This window comes from Ranitomeya variabilis, chromosome 2, assembly GCF_051348905.1.
Source record: "Ranitomeya variabilis isolate aRanVar5 chromosome 2, aRanVar5.hap1, whole genome shotgun sequence".
Classification (NCBI taxonomy): domain Eukaryota; kingdom Metazoa; phylum Chordata; class Amphibia; order Anura; family Dendrobatidae; genus Ranitomeya; species Ranitomeya variabilis.
In genome coordinates this window covers 539,431,357-539,448,626 of record NC_135233.1, presented here as the reverse complement: position 1 = coordinate 539,448,626, position 17,270 = coordinate 539,431,357, and the positions used below count along the sequence as shown (strand labels likewise).

Sequence of the window (17,270 nt, the reverse complement as noted above, 5' to 3'; positions counted from 1 at the left end):
CTCAATTTCCAGAAAGGTGTCATCTTTCAAGAGGACGGCGCTCCTCCACACTACGCCACCATTGTTCCTGAGTTTCTGGATAGAACATTCCCGCAGCAGCGGATAGGCAGGGGTTCTGTCAAGCCATGGACATCACAATCCCCTGATCTGACTCCTTTAGACTTTGACTTTTGGGGTTATGTGAAGCAACATGTGTACATTGAATGTATCAACGACATTAATCACTTAAAACAGAGAATCACAGACGTCATTGACTCTGTTACACCAGAAGTCCTTACCCATGTGTGGCAAGAACTTCACTATCGTTTGGATGTGTGTAGGGCAACAAATGGAGCCTACATCGAACTGCACTGAATATGTATGAAACTGGGAGAGTTTTTCTTTCATTTGGTGCAGATTTTACATTTCTATCGTCTTTTGTTGCTTTCCAGTGACTGGTCAAAAGTGCACCATGACTTAGAGGACACACTGTATTTACTTGTCTAATACCTTCATGTTTAATAACTCAGAATATTTTTATTTTTTAAATTAATGTCCTTCTTTTGGCCTAGGTTACTGTCCGCCTCTACAGTGTATTAACCAGTTTCCTAGGCCAGTTGTGCGGTGCTTTAAAACCTAATTTTTCTGTTTTGTTTGTAATCCCTGCTCAGATGCAGTCTTGGTCTGGCTAGCCACAGTGCCTTCTTGCTCCTGAAATGTCAGATGCAATGCTGTCTCTACTTTTCAATATCTGTAATAACACACTAAAGAGATAAGTTATGGAAATAGCTTCTTATCTGACATGCAATTAGAGTTCTTATACAGATTTTTTTTTTTTTTTTTAATCAAATCATTTTTATTGAAAAACTCCAAACTAAGTTTCCATCTTTCAAATGACGTACTGTAATAATTAAATAGTATAATACATAAATAAAATATCTCAACTTAAATTTCCTAACCCACTCTGAACTCAAATCCCAACATTCCAGAGAAGACCATTTGATCCATCACTTAAATGCGTATTTAAGGGTGTGTGCACACGATCTGGAGTTGCTGCGGGTTTGACGCTGCGTAAGTGCAGCATCCAACCTGCAGCGGCCAGCTGTTAGAGCATAGTGGATGAGATTTCTAGAAATCTCAAGGCCACTATGCGTCCTCAGACACACGCAGAGACTGATATCCGGTACATGTCTCCAGACCGCAGCATGTCAATTTTTCTTGCAGAGATGCTAGCCTCCTCAAGAGGAATTTCACCATTAGAATGTATTGAATGCTGTGAATCTGCATGGTTCAATGAACACATGAAGATTCACCTGTGTTCAATACACAGCAGCGCTTTGGACTCGGCGAACATACACTGCTTCCAAAGCGCTGCTAGTTCCGGATAGTGGGCGCCCGGCCTTAATCATTGTACAGCGGCTGCGGGTCCACAGGTTGTGAAACTGGTGAAACCACTAAAAAAGGTAAGAATTCATGTTGCTGCGCAGGAGGTATTCGCAAACTCTTCTTTTTTTTTTTTTTTTTTTCTCAGCAATATTGGTGAGCACATAATTCGCTAGGATTCCGGTGGTCCAGACTTTGTCAATTTTGTGCGACCTACTTTCCATCGCCTGCAGGAAACTTGTCACCAGGGGAGTTTTGCACTGCTTAAGACAATGAGTGGGTTTCTAGAGTAGACTAAAATATGTCTCCATTTATCAAGGTAAAATAAATAATTGTAACTTAATTTTTGCTTACCTTTTTAGCTGCCTCTCTGGTGATGACTCGCCTCCTTGCATTGAGATCGTAGGCAAAGATGTTGAAATCATAGCCAGTAGTGATTCTAATATTTGTAGCAAAGCAAGAGGAAGCAACAAGGTAAGAGCTTAAAAATATTTAGATGATGCTTGAAGAATAATCGTCGTCTTGACTTGAATTTCATTTATCAATAGTACCAGAGGAAAGAATACATTTTGTAATATATCTTAAAGAAATGTAGCTTTTTTTTTTTCCATTTTCTTGGATTGCTCTTTCACTATCGCATCATAGATAAAATTTATAAAATTGTTTTATACAATACTGATTTTCTCATTACTAGGATGACAGTTGGTGCTTTTATAGGCAGTCTGACATTGTGCAGCAAGTTTTTGTGAAATGAGCTGACTTGCTCAATAGATCTTTGAGCACTAGCTGTCATTTTCTATTGCAGTAACAGGAAAGTCTATACTCACTGATGACAGACTTTACCTGTGAATTGAGAATTATGAGCGTGAAGAATCAGTCCAAGAGGAGAATAAAGCGTATCTCTCTATTAAGTTGTATTGCAAAGTTTCTTAATTTTACTTGAATTGATTTCTGAAAAAAAATAAAAAAATAAAAAAATGATGGGTTATTCTTAATTGCAACTATGGACTTAGAGGGGTTCTTAACCCCTTACCGACATCGGACGTACTATACCGTCCAATGTCGGCTCCCCTGCTTTGATGCAGGGCTCCGCGGTGAGCCCGCATCAAAGCCGGGACATGTCAGCTGTTTTGAACAGCTGACATGTGCCCGCAATAGGCGCGGGCAGAATCGCGATCTGCCCGCGCCTATTAACTAGTTAAATGCCGCTGTCAAACGCAGACAGCGGCATTTAACTACCGCATCCGGCCGGGCGGCCGGAAATGACGTCATCGCCGACCCCCGTCACATGATCAGGGGTCGGCGATGCATCAGGAAGGTAACCATAGAGGTCCTTGAGACCTCTATGGTTACTGATCCTTGGTAGCTGTGAGCGCCACCCTGTGGTCGACGCTCACAGCACACCTGCATTTCAGCTATATAGCAGCGATCTGATGATCGCTGTTATATAGCAGAGGCGATCGCGTTGTGCCTGCTTTTAGCCTCCCATGGAGGCTATTGAAGCATGCCAAAAGTAAAAAAAAAAAAAGTAAAAAAAAAATGTGAGAAAAATAAAAAAAACATAAAAGTTTAAATCACCCCCCTTTCGCCCCAATCAAAATAAAAAAAAAAAAATCAAACCTACACATATTTGGTATCGCCGCGTTCAGAATCGCCCGATCTATCAATAAAAGAAAAGCAGTAACCTGATCGCTGAACATCGTAACGAGAAAAAAAATCGAAACGCCAGAATTACATTTTTTTGGTCACCGCGATATTGCATTAAAATGCAATAACGGGCGATCAAAAGAACATATCTGCACCAAGATGCTATCATTAAAAACGCCAGCTTGGCACGCAAAAAATAAGCCCTCACCTGACCCCAGATCACGAAAAATGGAGACGCTACGAGTATCGGAAAATGGCGTAATTTTTTTTTTTTTTTTTTTTTCAAAGTTTGGAATTTTTTTTCACCACTTAGGTGAAAAATAACCTAGTCATGTTAGGTGTCTATGAACTCATACTGACCTGGGGAATCATAATGGCAGGTCAGTTTTAGCACTTAGTGAACCTAGCAAAAAAGCCAAACAAAAAACAAGTGTGGGACTGCACTTTTTTTGCAATTTCACTGCACTTGGAATTTTTTTCCCGTTTTCTAGTACACGACATAGTAAAACCAATGATGTCGTTCAAAAGTACAACTCGTCCTGCAAAAAATAAGCCCTCACATGGCCAAATTGACGGAAAAATAAAAAAGTTATGGCTCTGGGAAGAGGGGAGCGAAAAACGAACACGGAAAAACGAAAAATCCCACGGTCATAAAGGGGTTAAAGAATGATAAAATGGACCCTATCACTTTTTTCAAATTGGAGCCAATCCTAGTCACCTGTCAGGACAGATTGCAGCATGAAGAAAAGCTGCCCCATTGACCTGTAACTCAACTGACAGAAGAACGGCATTGTAAATGTACACATCTCAGTGAGCTGACAGAGGAGGGCTGCGAAATCCGAAGAATTAAATCTCCTCTCTGACTGCCCACGAAGGACTGAAGCTAGGAGGAAAAAGATACTTAGTATTCAGTCAGAGAAGATTTTTCTTCTTTCACAACCTTTTCTGGCTGCTCATGTGTATGCTTATGATACGGCTACTCCGTGAGTTGAAATCAGAGCTGTGGAGTCAGTAAGCCAAACCTCCGACTCCTCACTTTCCCTGTCTCCCAACTCCGACTGCTCATCACTGGTCACTACTGAGCATCTACATCAAGTGCAGAACAGATTCATCTCGACTAAAAGCAGAGATCCCTAGATCAAGAGAAGAGCAGACATTTGTAGGACATTTCATAATTTTTTCATACTTTGGTAAAGTTAACAGCACATGTTACATTGAACTACTGTACCCAATATATTATATATTTTAGCAGTCGGTCCATTTTTTACCAATTCTAACTCCAGCAAAAATGAACACCAACTCCATGACTCCGATTCCACTGCCCTGCAGCTTAAAATATTTTTCTCAGGAGCAGTGTTTATTCAGATACCAGCCTGTCTTGACATGAGACTGACGGGCAATTTGAAGCCATTTTATCACACTCTTCGATAAAACCTTTAGAATCTATAAAAGTTCATCAATGTTGGCCACTTGGGTTTGTATTTCTAATTTAAAATGTTCATTATGCATGTATGCATTATATTTATTAGGCTCTCTAAATTTTATTTGTCTAGTTTTACTCACAAACTGCACAGCACTTTAGTCTTTAAGCTGTGTGCACACGTAGCATATTTTTCGCGTTTTTTTCACGGTTTTTCGCTATAAAACGGCTATAAAACCGCGAAAAAAACGCCCACATTAAGCATCCTATGAAATAGAATGCATTCCGCATTTTTTGTGCACATGCTGCATTTTTTTCCTGAGCGGAATCGCATTCCAGAAAAAAACGCAGCATGTTCATTAAAATTGCGGAATCGCGGCGATTCTGCACCCATAGGAGTGCATTGATCTGCTTACTTCCCGCACGGGGCTGTGCACACCATGCGGGAATTAAGCAGATCATGTGCGGTTGGTACCCAGGGTGGAGGAGAGGAGACTCTCCTCCACAGACTGGGCACCATATAATTGGTAAAAAATAAAAGAATTAAAATAAAAAATAGCGATATACTCACCTTCGATGTCCCCCGCAGTCTTCCGGCCTCTCCGCTGCACGCTGCTGCTTCGGTTCCTATAGCTGCTGGGTGGTGAAGGACCTGCGATGACGTCACTGTCTTGTGATTGGTCGCGAGACCGCATGTGACTGGTCACGCGACCAATCACAATACAGTGACGTCATCGCAGGCCCTTCACCGCACAACAGCTATAGGAACGGACGCCGCTGAGGTCTGCAGGTGAGTATAACCATTTTTTTTATTATTTTGAAACATTCTATCTTTTACTATAGATGCGGCATAGGCAGCATCTATAGTAAAAAGTTGGTCACACATGTCAAACACTATGTTTGACAAGTGTGACCAACCTGTCAATCAGTTTTCCAAGCGATGCTACAGATCGCTTGGAAAACTCTAGCATTCTGCAAGCTAATTATGCTTGCAAAACGCTAGTTTTCTGCGGGTATATGCATGCCTAATTCTGCATGCGATATACCCGCGGCAGGAGGCGCAGAATTGCCGCGGAAATTTCCGCGGCAATTCTGCAACGTGTGAACATACCCTTAAAATTGCTGGTGGAGGAGGCGCATGCTTCACGTTGATCACAAGCTCCTCCATCAGCAGCTATTGTATGGACCATAGTGCTTGTCAGTTTGTGAGAAAAGCTGCATTAAAAAAGATAGTGGCCATCCCCTTTAACACTTTAATTCATTAGAACATTTCAGTGTTTGCTGAAAGTTCAAGCAATAATATACTAAGTGATACTTGTATTCAATGGAAATGGATGTATTCTGTAACATAAACATATCGTGAAGCAAATAAATAATTCTTAACAGCTCTTAAGTGATCTTACTCTACATGGCAGTTGTTACATAAAATTACTGTTACTGGATAACTAATGAATATATGCTGACAATTTAAGACCATGTCTCTTGTCATATCCTATCTTAAATATTGAACGATCTTGAGACTGTAAAAATCCTGCACATTTTCTAGAAAGAAAAGAACACAAGTTTCACTCAATGCTTTACCTGACAGAAATAATCAGCTGTTCTGTATAATCAGATCATGTTTCTGCACAATTAGACACGGCCATTATACAGTACGCAAGGGGCACATTTATAAGATTATCTCCACTCAGGAACATTTTTTAACACATTCAATTGTGAAGCTTATTTTTATTCCAAAGTCTATTGATTTAAAGTGTACTTGGTTCTTTGGACAGCCCCTTAAAGTATTTGCCACTGAAATTTCTGCATCTCTTGTCTGGTAAAATGCTGTGTAAATTTGGTGCTTTTCTATACCTTTTTGTTTTAAAGATTTTTCCACACGAGTTAATTAATAATGCCATTTTCACACCTTCATTCTTTTACATCAGTATTTATAAGTAGAGATGGGCGAACCCGAACAGTAAGGTTCGGCTTTCGGACCGAACACCTACTGTTCAGGTACGGACTTTACCAGTAAGTCTGAGTTACGGTTCAGGATCGCGCCCCCCCCCCCCCCCTATGAACACTGGGTGTTTGCCTTGCTGTCGTCTGCTTGACAGACTGCTTTTGATCGGCGGTAAAATCATCACTGCCGGTCAGACAGCCGCGGTTCTCACGCTGTCAAATGCCCGCAACTATGATCAGAGGTCACTGGCATCAGCTGATGGGACTACTGCTCCCATCAGCCTATGCCTGCTGCCGCTAATCACCGCGAGAGCTAATAAACTAATAAAACAATGTGTTACACAGATATAGATGTAATTTAGATATATAATTACTGCTTTACATATTTAGTATTATGTCCTTGTATTTTTTACTCTTCGCCACGACAGCACCCCACTGGAGAGAGGGATCCGCCCCGCAGGAACAGGAAACCTATTGAGAAATAAAAGGGGGGCGGTCCGCCTCTCCTCCTCAGTTTAGGTTTCCTGTTCCTGCGGGAACGACAGGATATCTATGAAGAGAATACCTGGGCATGCACGCCGCCTGTGCGGTATCTTTAAGAACGGCAGGGGCTGCAGTCCAGAGGCAGCGTCGGGGGAGATCCGTTTGACGGCTCCCTCCTCGCCTGACAGAAGCCCCGGATGATGACCTGGTCCGGGTGAGGCCGCCGGGCATCATTTCCGAAAGCGGGTGGCAGAAGCAGGCGCCGGAATCCTCGCCGATCAGGTGAAGACAGCGTTCCGGAAGTAAGTCCGAGGCTGGATCCCGGACTGCGCATGCGCCGACCACCACCAATGATTTACCCGGAAGTATAGTTAGAACTTCCGGAGTATCCAAGCTGCGGCCAGCAGGCGGGGGGAGGCGCGGCCCCTTGCACATGCGCAATACGGAGGACGCTTAGGCACCATATATAAATCAAAACAGCACCATTATTTGGCGATGCAAGATGTCATACCCAGGTGCCATGGACCCTGAAACAGGAGACCAAGTACCCCCCGCCAAGGATCGTCCCAGCAAAGGATCTTCAGACACCGGTCATAAGAGCGGCTCGGTGGTCAGATCCAGGACAGGATCTCGGGCTTCTGATCCGGTATTTTCAGCTTCACTGGGTGAGTGTGAGTGACTCTACCTATTAAGCTAATGCTATTTCCTCTCTCTCTCTCTCTTCTCCTTCTCTCGTCAGCACACCTCGGGTCAGGTTAAAAAACGACAAAAAACAAAACATAGGGAATGCACTTTATGTAGCCAGCCCCTACCCGACTCATTCCCCAAAAAGCTCTGCCAGGACTGTATAACCGAAACCACACAAGGAGCGGCAATGTCCGTTACGGTCTTGCGTACCATTATAAGAGAAGAATTAAGAGCTATGTCCCAGGATAAGCCTCCTAAAACCAAACCTAAAATACCAACACCCTTGTCAGATTCAGATAGTGACCAGGTTGTATGTTCAGACGCCTCCCTATCGTCATCATCATCATCATCATCTTCATCGTCTGAAATTGAGGGACGTCCTTGTTTCCCAGTACAGAGTGTGGACAATTTAGTAAAATCGATACGAGACACTATGGGGTGTGAAGAGTCCAAAGGGGCACAAAACACGCAGGACATAATGTTTGCGGGCTTGGCGGAGAGAAAAAGGAGATGCTTTCCGGTCATACCGGCAGTAAAAGCATTAGTAAAAAGGGAGTGGGAAAAGCAGGATCAGAGAAGCTTTCTACCCTCATCGTCAAAACGTAAATACCCGTTTAGTGACGACGAGCTTCTTACATGGACAAAAGTCCCTAAAGTTGACGCAGCTGTAGCCTCTACCTCGAAGCAGTCAACCTTACCTGTAGAAGATGCGGGACTGCTCTCTGACCCTCTGGATCGGAAAGCCGAGTCCTCCCTTAAAAGATCCTGGGAGGCAACTACAGGAATATTTAAGCCAGCAGTCGCAAGCACTTGCACGGCCAGATCGATGCTCATATGGATCGATCAACTGGACCAGCAAATTGAGAATAAAATCTCAAGAGATAAATTACGGGCAGCTATCCCCCTGATACGGGGCGCAGCAGCCTTTATGGCAGACGCATCCGCGGACACCCTTCGGTTAGCGGCAAGATCTGCAGGTCTGGTAAACAACGCAAGGCGTGCACTATGGATGAAAAGCTGGAAAGGCGATGCGCAATCAAAATCTAAAATATGCGCCATCCCATGTGAGGGTGAGTTCCTCTTCGGAAAAACTCTAGACGACATATTAAAGAAAGCGAAAGACAGGAAATAAGTTTTCCTGACTCTTCTATTCCCTTTTATAGGAGGGCCTTTAAAAGGAGACCGTTTGGCAAAAGAAGGCAAACGGATAGGTCTACAACATGGACCGCTAAAGACGACAAGCAGAGAGGTACCATGTTTAGAAGACCCAACCCCCCAAAAGACAACAAATACTGAGGACATACCAGTAGGGGGCAGACTTAAATTTTTTGCCACTCAATGGGAAAAAATAACATCTAGCTCGTGGGTTTTAAATATCATCCGAGATGGAATCAAATTAAAATTCTCTCGTGTTCCCCACGAGTCTTATATTATAACATCTCTCAGCTCGCCTATACAGCAACAGGCACTAGAGCTTGAGATTCAAACCCTATTATCAAAACGGGTCTTAGTCCAAGTTCCGGTGGGACAGGAGGGTAGGGGATTCTACTCTCCTATTCCTAATTTCTAAACCCGACGGCTCCTTTAGGACAATTATAAACCTTAAAAAACTCAACTCATTTATCGAAAATTATACTTTTAAAATGGAATCCATTAGATCCACCATAAAGCTCCTCTTCCCAAACTGTATGATGGGGGGCATTGATCTAAAAGATGCATATTATCATCTCCCTATTCATAACAGATACCAGAAATTCCTCAGGGTGGCAGTAAAAATCAACAACGAGGTTCATCATTTCCAATATGTGGCCCTGCCCTTCGGCCTCTCGACAGCGCCGAGGATCTTCACCAAGATAATGCTAGAGGTGATGGCCTACCTTCGCCAGAAGGAAACCTTGATTGTGCCCTATCTGGATGACTTTCTGGTAATAGGAAATTCAGCTACTCAATGTACCGACCGTTTAGCTCACACAATTTCCTCTCTACAGGGCCTGGGCTGGATAATCAATACCGACAAATCCAGACTCACTCCACTTTCCCGTCAAGCGTTCTTGGGGTTCCATTTAGACTCTATATCTCAAAAGTGTCTTCTGCCACAGGTAAAAATTCCGCTGATCAGACACAAAGTCCTAGCCGCAATAAACAATCCACGTATATCCCTAAGACAGGCTATGTCATTATTAGGGTCTCTTATCTCTTGTATACCTGCAGTAAGATGGGCTCAACACCACACTAGAACACTGCAACATCAAGTTTTACAAGAGGATAAACGGTTATTGGGTCACCTAAATGCAAAAATAACCTTATCTCAGGAGGTTTTAACATCCTTAGAGTGGTGGCTAGACTCAAACCATTTGATGAGTGGGGTTCCATGGGTAATAACGCCATCTCATACCATAACCACTGACGCCAGTCCTCATGGATGGGGCGCTCATATGGGGAATGATTATTGCCAGGGATCATGGAGCATAGAGGAAAGCTGCAGCTCCTCTAACTTCAAAGAACTAAATGTTGTAAAGTACGCCTTATACCATTTCCTCCCACAGCTTCGGGGGAAAGACGTCAGAGTCCTGTCCGACAACACCACCACCGTGGCGTATCTAAACCGTCAAGGAGGTACGCGATCAGAGACTCTGATGTCTTCTGCTACGGAAATTTTAAATCTAGCAGAAAGTCATCTAGCATCCCTTACTGCGCTGCACATAAGAGGAGCAAACAACCAGCAGGCGGACTTTCTAAGTCGACACACCCTAAGACAAGGAGAGTGGTGTCTAAACCAGCAAATTTTCCTGGACATAGTATCTCTTTGGGGCCGTCCTCAAATAGATCTCTTCGCCACAAGAAGAAACAGAAAAGTTCAGAGATTCGCCTCCCTATCTCCAGCGGATCATCCGGACATTCTGGACGCTCTCCAAGCCCCCTGGCAGTTCAGTCTGGCGTACGCATTTCCTCCGATCATATTGCTACCTCAAGTTATACGCAAAATCAGGGAGGAAGGAGCGAGAATTGTTCTGATAGCTCCATTCTGGCCCAAGAGACCACGGTTTTCATGGCTACAGACCATGTCGGTCTCAGATCCTTGGGTCCTCCCCTCAACGCCCAATCTTCTCTTCCAAGGTCCGTTTTTCCACCCTCAGGTGGACAATCTTCACCTGACGGCCTGGAACTTGAGAGGCAGATCAAGAGGGTTCTCGGGGGGTTTGGTTGATACACTTCTCCATAGTAGGAAACCCTCCACCACAAAAATCTATACGAGAGTATGGAAAAAATTCCTACAATTCCATACATCTACCAACACGTCAGAAATTCCTATATATTCTATTCTGGAATTTCTTCAAAAAGGGAGAGAACTGGGTCTAACTGTAAACACCTTAAAGGTTCATGTATCAGCACTAGGAGCCCTCTATGGCTATAACATTGCGGGGGATAGATGGGTATCCAGATTTATTATGTCCTGCGAAAGAATGAATCCAGTTAACATACCTAGGATTCCACCCTGGGATTTAAATTTAGTCTTACAAGCCCTAACAGACTCTCCATTCGAGCCAATAGACTCAATACCAATTAAATGTCTATCACTAAAAACGGCCCTCTTGGTAGCACTGACATCAGCTAGGAGAATAAGTGACATCCAAGCACTCTCTATAGATCCACCTTTTTTGTTAACCTTTCAGGATAAGTTAATTCTTAAACCAGACCCTTCCTACCTGCCCAAAGTAGCGAAAAAATTCCACAGGTCACAAGAAATAATCTTGCCCACTTTCTTCAGTAATCCATCCACTCCTGAAGAACAAAAATATCACACTCTAGACGTTAAAAGAGTAGTGTTAAAATACATTGAAAAGACCAGCAGCTGGCGACAGGATAGGGCTCTGTTTATTTCCTTCCAGGGTCCCAAGAAGGGTCATGGAATAACAAAAAGCACCTTATCCCGGTGGATCAGAGAATCTATCAGACTGGCTTACTCCGCGAGGAAAGAAATCCCTCCGGAAGGCATAACGGCACACTCCACCAGAGCGATGGCATCCTCCTGGGCAGAGAGGGGAGACGTCCCGATTGAAACTATATGTAAGGCGGCAACTTGGTCAAATCCTTCTACATTTTATAACCACTATAGGCTAGACCTATCGTCAACTTCTGACCTAGACTTTGGCAGGACTGTCCTCAGCACGGTGGTCCCCTCCCTAGGTGATGGTCTCTGAAAGATCTCCAGTGGGGTGCTGTCGTGGCGAAGAGTAAAAAGCCGGATTACTCACCGGTAATGCTCTTTTAGTGAGTCCACGACAGCACCCTCTTACATCCCTCCCTAGATCAATATAATACTGATTGAGTAAAATCCTTTTAATCATGAGCAAATAAGTTTAAAGAATGAAATAAATGATATTTGCCTAACACTGGCGGTCCTCCGGGTACTCTGAAATCAAAACTGAGGAGGAGAGGCGGACCGCCCCCCTTTTATTTCTCAATAGGTTTCCTGTTCCTGCGGGGCGGATCCCTCTCTCCAGTGGGGTGCTGTCGTGGACTCACTAAAAGAGCATTACCGGTGAGTAATCCGGCTTATTTCAAAATTAAATTAAATAAAGGAAATAGCGTTGGGTCCACCTAATTTTTATTAACCATCTAACGGAAAGCAGACAGTGGAGAGCTGGTCTTAATAGCCTGAGAGAGGGCTAATAAAGATGGAGCTTCCCGGGCTGCTGTTATCTCACAGCTGTATGCTTAGCCTTTACCGGTGATTACAAGTTGGTGTCTCTCCCCCCCCCCCCCCCCCCCACACACACACACACAAAATGTTGAGTTCCCTCTATTATTAACCAGCAGAGGCTAGGCAGACAGCTGCAGGCTGATATTAATAGCCTAGGAAGGGGCCATGGATATTTGCCAAATCCCAAACTGAGAACATCAGCCCTCACCCGCACCAGAAATTGCACATCCACTAGATGTGCCAATTCTGGTGCTTAGCCTCCACTCTTCAGCCTTAACCCCTTAATCCCATATGACGTACTATCCCGTCAAGGTGACCTGGGACTTAATTCCCAGTGACGGGATAGTACGTCATATGCGATCGGCCGCACTCACGGGGGGGGGGGGGGGGGGGGGGGATCGCGGCACTATGTGCCAGGAGCTGTCACGGACCGCCCCCGGCACACCGCGATCAAACATGATCGCGGTGTACCGGCGGTACAGGGAAGCATTGCGCAGGGAGGGGGCTCCCTGCGTGCTTCCCTGAGACGATCGGTACAAGGCGATGTACTTATCTTGTACAGAGCGTCTCCTCCCTGCAGTCCCCGGATCCAGAATGGCTGCAGGGCTGCATCCGGGTCCTGCAGGGAGTACTTCCGGGTCCGGAGCAGGCTGCAGAGCAGCCTGCAGAGCAGCCTGCTCCGATGAAAGTATGATCGCCGATCTGACAGAGTGCTGTGCAAACTGTCAGATCGGGATCTGTGATGTCCCCGGCAAAGTAAAAAAGTAAAAAAAAAAAAAATTTCCACGTGTAAAAAAAATAAATAAATAAAAAAAAAAAAATAAAAATTCCTAATAAAGAGAAAAAAAAAAATTATTCCCATAAATACATTTCTTTATCTAAAAAAACAAAAAACAATAAAAGTACACATATTTAGTATCGCCGCGTCCGTAATGACCCAACCTATAAAACTGTCCCACTAGTTAACCCCTTCAGTGAACACCGTAAGAAAAAAAAAAAGAGGCAAAAAACAACGCTTTATTATCATACCGCCGAACAAAAAGTGAAATAACATGCGATCAAAAAGACGGATATAAATATCCATGGTACCGCTGAAAACGTCATCTTGTCCCGCAAAAAACGAGCCGCCATACAGCATCATAAGCAAAAAAATAAGTTATAGTCCTCAGAATAAAGCGATGCCAAAATGATAGTTTTTTTCTATAAAATAGCTTTTATCGTATAAAAGCACCAAAACATAAAAAAATTATATAAATGAGGTATCGCTGTAATCATACTGACCCGAAGAATAAAACTGCTTTATCAATTTTACCAAACGTGGAACGGCATAAATGCCTCCCCCAAAAGAAATTCATGAATAGCTGGTTTTTGGTCATTCTGCCTCACAAAAATCGGAATAAAAAGTGATCAAAAACTGTCACGTGTCCAAAAATGTTACCAATAAAAACGTCAACTCGTCCCGCAAAAAACAAGACCTCACATGACTCTGTGGACCAAAATATGGAAAAATGATAGCTCTCAAAATGTGGTAACGCAAAAAATATTTTTTGCAATAAAAAGCGTCTTTCAGTGTGACAGCTGCCAATCATAAAAATCCGCTAAAAAACCCGCTATAAAAGTAAACCAAACCCCCCTTCATCACCCCCTTAGTTAGCGAAAAATAAAAAAATTTAAAAAATGTATTTATTTCCATTTTCCCATTAGGGCTAGGGTTAGGGTTAGAGCAAGGGTTAGGGTTGGGGCTAGGGTTGGTGCTAAAGTTAGGGTTTGGATTACATTTACGGTTGGGATTAGGGTTGGGATTAGAGTTAGGGGTGTGTCAGGGTTAGGGGTGTGGTTAGGGTTACCTTTGGGATTAGGGTTAGGGGTGTGTTTGGATTAGGGTTTCAGGTAGAATTGGGGAGTTTCCACTGTTTAGTCACATCAGGGGCTCTCCAAACACGACATGGCGTCCGATCTCAATTCCAGCCAATTCTGCTTTGAAAAAGTAAAACAGTGCTCCTTCCCTTCCGCGCTCTCCCATGCACCCAAACAGGGGTTTACCCCAACATATGGGGTATCAGCGTACTCTGGACAAATTGGACAACAACTTTTGGGGTCGAAGTTCTCTTGTTATCCTTGGGAAAATAAAAATTTGGGGGGCTAAAAATCATTTTTGTGGGAAAAAAAAAGGATTTTTTATTTTCACGGCTCTGCGTTGTAAACTGTAGTGAAACATTTGGTGGTTCAAAGTTCTCACAACACATCTAGATAAGTTCGTTGGGAGGTCTAGTTTCCAATATGGGGTCACTTGTGGGGGGTGTCTACTGTTTGGGTACATCAGGGGCTCTGCAAATGCAACGCCTGCAGACCAATCCATCTAAGTCTGCATTCCAAATGGCGCTCCTTCCCTTCCGAGCTCTGCCATGCGCCCAAACAGTGGTTCCCCCTCACATATGGTGTATCAGCGTACTTCAGGACAAATTGGACAACAACTTTTGGGGTCCAATTTATTCTGTTACCCTTGTGAAAATACAAAACTAGGGGCTAAAAAAACATTTTTCTGAAAAAAAAATATTTTTTTTTTATTTTAACGGCTCTGCGTTATAAACTGTAGTGAAACACTTGGGGGTTCAAAGCTCTCAAAACGCATCTAGATAAGTTCCTTAGGGGGTCTACTTTCCAAAATGGTGTCACTTGTGGGGGGTTTCAATGTTTAGGCACCTCAGGGGCTCTCCAAACGCAACATAGCGTCCCATCTCAATTCCAGTCAATTTTGCATTGAAGAGTAAAATGGCGCTCCTTTCCTTCCGAGCTCTGTCATGCGCCCAAACAGTGGTTTACCCCCACATATGGGGTATCAGCATACTCAGGACAAATTGTACAACAACTTTTGGGGTCCATTTTCTCCTGTTACCCTTGGTAAAATAAAACAAATTGGAGCTGAAATAAATTTTGTGTGAAATAAAGTTAAATGTTCATTTTTATTTAAACATTCCAAAAATTCCTGTGAAACACCTGAAGGGTTAATAAACTTCTTGAATGTGGTTTTGAGCACCTTGAGGGGTGCAGTTTTTAGAATGGTGTCACACTTGGTTATTTTCTATCATATAGACCCCTCAAAATGACTTCAAATGAGATGTGGTCCCTAAAAAAAAAAATGGTGTTGTAAAAATGAGAAATTTCTGGTAAACTTTTAACCCTTATAACTCCCTAACAAAAAAAAAATTTGGTTCCAAAATTGTGCTGATGTAAAGTAGACATGTGGGAAATGTTACTTATTAAGTATTTTGCGTGACATATCTCTGTGATTTAAGGGCATAAAAATTCAAAGTTGGAAAATTGGGAAATTTTCTAAATTTTCGCCAAATTTCCATTTTTTTCACAAATAAACACAAGTTATAGTGAATAAATTTTACCACTAACATGAAGTACAATATGTCACGAGAAAACAATGTCAGAATCACCAAGATCCGTTGAAGCATTCCAGAGTTATAACCTCATAAAGGGACAGTGGTCAGAATTGTAAAAATTGGCCCGGTCATTAACGTGCAAACCACCCTCGGGGCTTAAAGGGTTAAAAATAGTCCAGATTAGACTATGTAAAAAACAAAAAAAATCTAAAGGCAGCTCAGTTCTGGAACAGCATTCATTGGACAGATGAACTGAAGATCAACCTGTACCAGAATAATGAGATGAGAATGAGGTAACTTCGAACGGAGGCTTGGAATGGATCATGATCCAAGGCACACCACATTCTCTGTGAGAACATGATGGCATGTGCATGCATGGCTTCCAATGGCACTGGATCACTAATGTTTATTGATGATGTGACGGAAGATAGAAACAGCTGGATGAATTCTGAAATGCACATGGCTATCCTCTCTGCTCAAATAAAACCAAATGCAGCATGGTTGATTTGATAGTGATTCACAGTAAAGATGGACAATGCGCCAAAACATACTGCAAAATATACACAGGATTTTATTTATTTATTTTTAAAGACTAAGAGTAATATCCTGCAATGGCAGTCCATTGCCAGATCTCAACCTCATTGAGCATTTATTTTACACTAGATGGTAGCCCGATTCTAACGCATCGGGTATTCTAGAATATGTATGTAGTTTATTTATGAAGATTTTAGAATAATACATTGAATACACAGGATTCGGCCAACCGCGACCAATTAGCGAAGCGTGGTTCAAATCTTGCGCCAATTTGCGGCCGGACTGCGCCTGTCGCTGATTGTTCGCGGTCGGCCACGTAGTATATTGCACAGCCACGTAGTATATTGCACAGCCACGTAGTATATTGCACAGCCCACGTAGTATATTGCACGGCCCACGTAGTATATTGCACGGCCCACGTAGTATATTGCACGGCCCACGTAGTATATTGCACGGCCCACGTAGTATATTGCACAGCCCACGTAGTATATTGCACAGCCCACGTGGTATATTGCACAGCCCACGTAGTATATTGCACAGCCCACGTAGTATATAGCACAGCCCACGTAGTATATAGCAATGTGTGCATCATATTCCTGTTAAAAAAAAAAAAAAAAAAAAAAAAAAAAAAAGAATTAAAATAAAAAAATTATATACTCACACTCCTTTGGCCCCTGGATCCAGGCGAAGCGTTTACTAATGCTCCTCGCGTTCTTCGGTCCCAAGAGTGCATTGCGGTCTCGCGAGACTGCTACATCATCATCTTGCGAGATTGCAATGCATGGAGTGGTCACCGGAGCGTCACAAGGAGTGGGAAAGGCCTGTTCTGGATCCGAGGGGCAGACGGACGGTGAGTATATAACTATTTTTTTTTTTTTTTTTTAATATTTTTAATATTAGATCTTTTTACTAATGATGCTGCATAGGCAGCATCAATAGTAAAAAGTTGGTCACATAGGGTTAATAGCAGCGTTAACTGAGTGCGTTACACCGCGGCATAACGCGGTCCGTTAACGCTGCCATTAACCCTGAGCGCTGACTGGAGGGGAGTATGGAGCGGGCACTGACTGCGTGGAGTAAGGAGCGGCCATTTTGC

The 17,270-nt window shown here is 43.1% G+C and overlaps 1 protein-coding gene across 3 annotated transcripts in view; it reads left to right on the top strand.

Moving 5' to 3' along the window:
- Positions 1-17,270, top strand: part of EDC4 (enhancer of mRNA decapping 4) — a 1,216,007-nt gene that overhangs the window by 98,669 nt on the left and 1,100,068 nt on the right. For all 3 annotated transcript variants that reach the window (XM_077288123.1, XM_077288125.1, XM_077288126.1), the window contains exon 3: positions 1,725-1,836. In XM_077288123.1, the coding sequence (XP_077144238.1) occupies positions 1,725-1,836 (112 nt within the window). The remainder of the gene's footprint in view (positions 1-1,724; positions 1,837-17,270) is intronic.